Source organism: Arachis hypogaea, chromosome 5 (assembly GCF_003086295.3).
Source record: "Arachis hypogaea cultivar Tifrunner chromosome 5, arahy.Tifrunner.gnm2.J5K5, whole genome shotgun sequence".
In the NCBI taxonomy this organism is placed as follows: Eukaryota; Viridiplantae; Streptophyta; class Magnoliopsida; order Fabales; family Fabaceae; genus Arachis; species Arachis hypogaea.
Genome location: NC_092040.1, coordinates 100,219,874 through 100,228,262, shown reverse-complemented (window position 1 = coordinate 100,228,262; position 8,389 = coordinate 100,219,874). Strand labels below are relative to the sequence as shown.

Genomic DNA, 8,389 nt, shown 5'->3' with positions numbered 1-8,389 from the left:
TTACGAATCGGTCCTTTTTTTTCTGGTTATCTTCATTTGTTCCCCCTCTTCCTTCAAACTTCAAAGTCTGAATTATTCTTTCCTCACCGAAGCGAGCTTCCTATAAGAATTATGTATTTGAATAAGTTCGGAAGGCCATGGATTTCTTATTCATACATTTTTGTAGGAGTATCATTAACCTTCATAAAAATAATTATAAAATATATCCCTTTTTTTTTAAAAAAGTTACTAATTTTATTTTGATCCTTTTAATTATTGATTTTTTAACTTTGTGCCCTTTCTCTTTTTTTGGGTACGAGAAACTGAGAGAGATTAGAGTTCTTGGAGAGCATCAACAAGATTGAAGAAATCTCCTTCCGAAATAGAGTGTGGATTGGAAAACCTAACTCTACCCTCCCCTTTCTTTTTGATTTCAGAGGCATTGAGAGAAGAGAAGTAGCTAGGGTTTCATTCAACTTCAATCCCTGCCATTCTCATCCTTTTTCTCTGCTGCAAAATTCATACGCCTCCGCCGCCGCCGCTCCCTGCTTCTTTTCATTCTTACATTAGAAGCATTCAGAGAAGAAAAGGTCCGCTAGGATTTTCATACAATTTCAATTCCTGCATTTCTCTCTTCCTCTTCCTCTGATGCACATCTCACTGGCATATTCTCGCCGCCGCAATACGCCGCAACCTGCGACTGCCACTGCGCTACCTGCCGCCGCGCAAGACTGCTGACAGACATTCTCAAGGATGACAGCAATTCTAACTCTGTACTGTTCTCTAGTAATCTGTTTCCCTGTCTCCTTATTTTTGCAGCCTTCCCCAATTAAATCTTGGTTAATTTGCTATTATCGTTGTGATTTTATTGGTGTTGTGGTTTGATGCTTGATGCGCTTTCTCTGTGTTTTGGCGTTCGATTAGGAATTCGTGCAATCTTTTCATGGGAACCTGTGCGATGATGATGCCTTGAAAGTCATCAAGTTGGGGATTCCTGGTTGATTTTTTTGAAGCCATTATGGAGGTAGTTCCATCCAACTTGATCACATCTCAGGATAAAGACTGCAATTTTGTAACTTTTAATTTGATTCCATATTCCAGACAGCTTATACTGTCTAAAGTCTTCGATATTTCTTTATGCCTATGCAGATCTTGCATTTTTTTATATTAAAAGCAAAGTTTTTGAAAGAAGTTAGTTGCTATTTAAAAACATTGCAACTTTTTCATGTGAGGTTGTTAGAAAATACTACGTGATTTCACATAATTTTGTGCCCAACAAACTCAAGGTTACCATGTGAAATTCTTAGTGTTTGTTTGGCTTTTGTTCTTGTTTTCTGTTTCTGCTTTCAGTTTTTAGGACTCTAGGAAAAGTGGTAAAACATGAAACGAAAACAGAAAACACCATCTTGATAAATAGTGTATAGTTTCTGCTGCGTGAGTGGTGAAAATGTTGCTTGACAAATGGTTTTTATCCCAAACTGAAAAGCTACTTGTTCATCATGCATGATCTTGTTAACTAAAATAAATATTGCTAATTGTGTTCTCTCCGTTCTCCTACTTATAACTACAGGATAAGCCAGCTTTCATATTCTGTGTCGAAGACAGAGCACTCTTTTTTTTGAAGAGCAACTTTTTTATTGTTTTGGTAAACTTATCCAGGATTCAAGAGCCGCGTTAAGTTCTTTAGTATTCTTGATCCAACAAGACCCTGTAATTATGTTTCTGAAATCTCTGATGCTGGATTTCTTGGTCCTCTTTTCAAGGTATTATTTCTGACCTTGTATCTCTCTTTGGTTTTACACCTATGATTGACTTATAGTGTTTTAGTCGGCGGGTTTCTTAGGATGAGGGATATAGAAGGAGCAAAGAGAGATACAAGGTCAGAAATAATACCTTGAAAAGAGGACCAAGAAATCCAGCATCAGAGATTTCAGAAACATAATTACAGGGTCTTGTTGGATCAAGAATACTAAAGAACTTAACGCGGCTCTTGAATCCTGGATAAGTTTACCAAAACAATAAAAAAGTTGCTCTTCAAAAAAAAGAGTGCTCTGTCTTCGACAAAGAATATGAAAGTTGGCTTATCCTGTAGTTATAAGTAGGAGAACGAAGAGAACACAATTAGCAATATTTATTTTAGTTAACAAGATCATGCATGATGAACAAGTAGCTTTTCAGTTTGGGATAAAAACCATTTGTCAAGCAACATTTTCACCACTCACTCAGCAGAAACTATACACTATTTATCAAGATGGTGTTTTCTGTTTTTGTTTCATGTTTTACCACTTCTTCCTAGAGTCCTAAAAACTGAAAGCAGAAACAGAAAACAAGAACAAAAGCCAAACAAACACTAAGAATTTCACATGGTAACCTTGAGTTTGTTGGGCACAAAATTATGTGAAATCACGTAGTATTTTCTAACAACCTCACATGAAAAAGTTGCAATGTTTTTAAATAGCAACTAACTTCTTTCAAAAACTTTGCTTTTAATATAAAAAAATGCAAGATCTGCATAGGCATAAAGAAATATCGAAGACTTTAGACAGTATAAGCTGTCTGGAATATGGAATCAAATTAAAAGTTACAAAATTGCAGTCTTTATCCTGAGATGTGATCAAGTTGGATGGAACTACCTCCATAATGGCTTCAAAAAAATCAACCAGGAATCCCCAACTTGATGACTTTCAAGGCATCATCATCGCACAGGTTCCCATGAAAAGATTGCACGAATTCCTAATCGAACGCCAAAAAACAGAGAAAGCGCATCAAGCATCAAACCACAACACCAATAAAATCACAACGATAATAGCAAATTAACCAAGATTTAATTGGGGAAGGCTGCAAAAATAAGGAGACAGAAAAACAGATTACTAGAGAACAGTACAGAGTTAGAATTGCTGTCATCCTTGAGAATGTCTGTCAGCAGTCTTGCGCGGCGGCAGTCGCAGGTTGCAGCGTATTGCGGCGGCGAGAATATGCCAGTGAGATGTGCAGCAGAGGAAGAGGAAGAGAGAAATGCAGGAATTGAAATTGTATGAAAACCCTAGCGGACCTTTTCTTCTCTGAATGCTTCTAATGTAAGAATGAAAAGAAGCAGGGAGCGGCGGCGGCGGAGGCGTACGAAATTTGCAGCAGAGGAAGAGGATGAGAATGGCAGGGATTGAAGTTGAATGAAACCCTAGCTACTTCTCTTCTCTCAATGCCTCTGAAATCAAAAAGAAAGGGGAGGGCAGAGTTAGGTTTTCCAATCCACACTCTATCTCGGAAGGAGATTTCTTCAATCTTGTTGATGCTCTCCAAGAACTCTAATCTCTCTCAGTTTCTCGTACCCAAAAAAAGAGAAAGGGCACAAATTTAAAAAATCAATAATTAAAAGGATCAAAATAAAATTAGTAACTTTTTTTAAAAAAAATGGGATATATTTTGTAATTATTTTTATGAAGGTTAATGATACTCCTACAAAAATGTAAGAGTAAGAAATCCATGGCCTAAATAAATTGTTAACAAAAATTTTTTATAAAATCATAATTTAATAATTAAAAAATTATTAAAGAGTATTTTAGAAAAAAAATTATATAATTATTAAATTTTTTAAAAAATACAATTTAATCAATAAAAGAATAATTTATTAAAGGATATTTTAATAAGTAAAATTTAATGATAAAAAATAAAATTTTTACTATTGGGTATTTTTTTAAAAATAATTTATTTTTTCTTAAAAAATAGATAAAGTTAATATTAGTTAACACAAAAAGTTTAAAATGGATTAAAAAATAGTTTTTTTAAAAGTTAGAAGGGAAGAGAATGTACATTTATAAAATAGAAGGGAGAAAAGTATTATTTTAATATCTCGCAAGGAAGAAAAGTATAATTTTCTCTTTTTAATATCGTCTTACATGAAAATATTTGTGTGTGAGCAGTTAATAATTTATTTTATAAACGAAAGAGTTATATTCAAAGACAAATTATAAATAACATCGTAATAAATTAATTTAAATTAATTAAATAATTAATTTATTTATTCGCTTAATCAAATGTCAAAAAGTTTAAATTTTATTTTGTACTTACAGTCTTACAGCAACAAAGACATACCAAAAAATAAAAAACATCGTAACACAAACTAACATGGATCTCATGAAATTAGAACTTAGAAAACCTCAGCTACACTTCCAATGAACGTGGCTCTGCCTTTGCTCAACACCGCACTCTGTCTCTACTTTACTCTACTCTACTCATGTTTTCTATATACACATACGCATATAAGACTCAACATCTATAACAATAATAGAGTAAGAGTAGAAATAGGTCAGATTAGACTAGACTTTGCTCTTAACAGACTTGACCTGTCATGTAGTTGATTGGTTTAAATTTGGTCTACAGTTTGCTATAAATTTTTTTCAAAGTACTAAATCTGGCCTGTTATTCAGCCTGTTAAAAGACTTGCTAATTTTTTTTATAAAAATAAAAATATTACTTAAAAAAATATTTTTTAATAAACATATTTATATATAAAATATCATATTTAATATTTATAAGAATTTTTAAACTTTAAAGTATTTAAAATATACAAAATTATTTATAATTAAATATAGTAAATTTAAAATATCTCGTTATTTTGTTAATAATAAAAAAATTATTTATATATATAATTATATATTAAAAGGTCCAAACAGACCTGACAGGTCAGACCAGACTAATTAGTAAACCTGGGCCTAGCTTATTAACATAATAAGACTTTTATAACAATTTAAGTCTGTGTCTATTTTATAACAGGCCAGATCAGGTCATGCCAAACACAGACTAAGCTGTAGACCCCTAGCAGGCCGCCTAACCTTTTTCCCCCTCTATAGATAAGACATTGTACCGAAAAAAAGAAACAAAAAAATTTTATACAAATTCTGTATCTCATTCCTCTTCTTTTGAATTTGGTATTTTATTTATTGAAAAAAAAGCATATATCAAAACTTTTAGAATTAAAAATACTTCTCTCGTTTTTATCGTAATTATCGTTGAGTATATAATTGATCTAATATAACATTTTCAGATGTTAGATATAAAATTACTAATATACTTAAAATACCGAAAATGTTTAGTAGTCAAAGAAAATTAGACAAAAACAGTCATAATTTACCTTATTTAATATTTATTAATTGTTGCAACAATTAATAAATACTAAATAAGATAAATTATGTCTATTTTTTTTGTCTCCCTAGCATTACCCTCAAACAATAACTAAAGTTTGCCAAAACTTGAAAGAAAAATAGTTATGACATGGGATTATATATGTTTAAAACAAATTAAAGTGATTTTAATGACTTAATTAATTCTTATTTAATTTTACTTATAGGTTGCTGTGAACCCAGATGCCCCTAGCCCTAGTGACCCTAGTTTGAGGGAATATCTACATTGGTGAGTTACAATACTTTGCGCCTTAAACTATATTACAACAATTCACGTCTTAAACATATATATATACTTCTTTTCTCTCCAGTTTAATATCTCTTTGTGTTGATTGACTTCAGGCTGATAACCGATATTCCCGCCACAACTGGACCTTGTTTTGGTACGTGTAATTATTGTGCATCTATCTGTTTATTTAGCATAATCTCGTCAACATAAAAATTGGCCGTTTACGTATATATAATACAAAAATTCTAGCGGCAACAATTTTTAATAATTTTGGTCATTATTTATTAGTATAAATATTAAATTATCTTAATAAATAAATTTTATTAATTTATATATATAAAATTTTAAAAAATATAGGAACAAATAGTATTAACTCATGTGTAAGATTGAAAGTAAATCGAGTTGAGTCGAGTTAGACCAAATTCAAGCTCAACTCAAGAAAATTAAGCTTGGCTCACGACTTGACTCATTAATAACAGAACCTATTTCGTAAGTTCAAACTCGACGCAACAAAAGTTCACGAGCTAGCTCAAACAATAAGAACATAATCTATAATTCTATATCAATAAATTATAACTTATATATATTTAAAAATATTAAAAAAGATAAATTTTATATATTGTTTATCTATTAATTATAAATTTTTTATTTATATCCTATATCAAAATTATATATAAAAAATGACTATAAAATTTTAAATAATTAAGAACATTAATATATATGTAAAAATTATATATTACTATTATATATATATATATATATATATATATATATATATATATATATATATATATATATATATAATTACACATATCCTATATGCATATTAATATTATATATACAATGAAGCCAGCTCATGAGCTAATGAGTTGAACTTATTTAAACTCAAACTCGACTTATTTAATTTATGAGCTCAATTACAATCTCAAGCTCGGTTCACCAACTCACAAGTTCAGCTTATTGAGCTATTAACGAGTTGAACTCAAGTTGGCTCATGAGTTGACTTGACTCACTTCCAATCCTACTCATATGTGCAAACTCTGATAAATATATGTATAAATTATGAGCTTATTTGAAAAGTATTTAAGTGTAAAAAAATATTCTATTCCTTTTAAAAAAAGAATTCATTTCTATTTGAAATTCAATTCCATGATTTAGAATAACTTTAATATATTAATAGAATAGAATTTAATTCTTTAATTTAAAATAATTCTTATACGAGTTAAATTTTCTTCTTTTATAATTTTGGCTTTTAACAAAATTATTTTATTAAACATCCACTTATTTAAATAGGAATATTTTTAACATTTGACATCTTAAGTTAAATTGGTGTGAAAATTGATTTCAAAATCATACTCTTTTTAGTCTGATTTGTAAATGAGAAAAAAAATGAGAATTGAAATTCTCAAAAAGTTTAAATCATTCTTTTTTATTTGTTCCAAAATAAAAAAAAGAATTCTAATTCTCAAGTGAATTCTAATTTATAAATTTTTAAACAACTTTTATATATTTCTTATGTACAAACACTTATAAATATGGATACAAATTATTATTAATTATGTATTATGGTATATAATATATGGACCATGTCTTTTAAAAATATATATACAAATTAAATGAGTTTGTCAGGAGGATATAATGTAAAGAAAAGTATAGTAGATAATGAAAATACTAAACAATGTGAACAACGGATATATTGGATGTTTATTTTATTAGATATGCGGATGGTTATTCTAATATTAAAATTTAGGTGGGTAATTTAGAGGTGTAGTGTGTTTTGATTTGATTGGTGGTTGTTTATGTTGTTCAAAAAAGTTATTGGTTACCTAACATTACATATAATGTAAAGTGGAAACTAAGGTGCAGTCGACTTCACATGAAGTTGATAGCTGAGAGCCGTTAGATAGTTTGACTGATTTAACTAAATTTTTATCTAACGGCTTTTAGCTATCAACTTCACATGAAGTCGACTGTACCTGAGTTTTCACTGTAATATAATTAGTAACAATTTTACCAAAGTACAACAGGTAATTCATTTAATTAATAAGGTTACTAATGAAATGGAATGAATACAATTATGAACAGGTAACGAGGTAGTAGCATATGAAAGTCCACGACCAACTTTAGGAATTCATCGAATCGTATTTGTGTTATTTCGTCAATTGGGTAGAGAGAAGATTTATGCCCCAGGTTGGCGCCAAAACTTCAACACCAAAGAATTTGCCGAACTATATAATCTTGGCTCGCCTGTTGCTGCTCTCTATTATAACATCCAGAGGGAGAATGGCTCTGGTGGCAGGAGATTATATTGATCATCATCATAATTACATAAACAATAATAATAATCAACAATAATAAATGACTACTTTCTTTTCGGTTCGAACTCAAGATAGCTGTATGCATAAATTGAACCCAGCCTAAGCTACTGCACGGTTCATTCTTTACATGTGTATTGGCAACAAAAGTTATACAGTATGCTGTTTGTTCACAATAATATAGCTATGCTGGATGTTTTGCATGTTCACAGTAAAACTTAAATTGGAGAGAATTTTGTTCTATATTAAAAAAGATTTAACGAGTTACGCTTATTTTGAAAAATGAAGGTGAAAATAAGAACAAATACTAGAGCTATATATACCAGTTGTATGTTGGCCGGATGATTTATAGTTTTCTTTGGCAATGTCGAAGCATCTGCTAAGACTTGGGACTTGTCATTAAGGGATGTACCTGATGCTAAGAATGACATTGAGCTTTGAGCTTGAAGCTCCCTGGGGAGAGAAGGATCTCCATCGACGAAAAAACGAGAATCTATGTTTCACTTTGGCGGTGCATCAGGTGCATCAGTCTCCAACAAAATTCTATCAGAAGGACCTAAATAGCAAACAATATATGATTGTCAATATGGTAATTATTAAAAATTATTTTTAATTTAATTTATTAAATACAAATGTCACAATTTTTAACATCTTTTTTTAAAAGTTAATTTTTATAAATTATTTTT

At 30.1% G+C, this 8,389-nt stretch overlaps 1 protein-coding gene across 1 annotated transcript; it reads left to right on the top strand.

Annotated features, from left to right (window-relative positions):
- Positions 1–2,891: 2,891 nt before the first annotated feature.
- LOC112803865 (protein HEADING DATE 3A-like) lies at positions 2,892–7,700 on the top strand. The gene is made up of 4 exons (XM_072196058.1): positions 2,892–3,011; positions 5,327–5,388; positions 5,502–5,542; positions 7,474–7,700. The coding sequence occupies exons 1-4, from the start codon at positions 2,892–2,894 to the stop codon at positions 7,698–7,700; spliced, it is 450 nt and encodes a 149-aa protein (XP_072052159.1).
- The last annotated feature ends 689 nt before the right edge of the window (positions 7,701–8,389 follow it).

Coding starts and splice junctions, on each gene's coding strand:
- LOC112803865 (XM_072196058.1), top strand. CDS start 2,892: ATGTCTGTCAGCAGTCTTGCGCGGCGGCAGTCGCAGGTTGCAGCGTAT. Junction 3,012..5,326: donor GAAATGCAGGAATTGAAATT/GTATGAAAACCC, acceptor TTTTACTTATAG/GTTGCTGTGAACCCAGATGC. Junction 5,389..5,501: donor TTGAGGGAATATCTACATTG/GTGAGTTACAAT, acceptor GATTGACTTCAG/GCTGATAACCGATATTCCCG.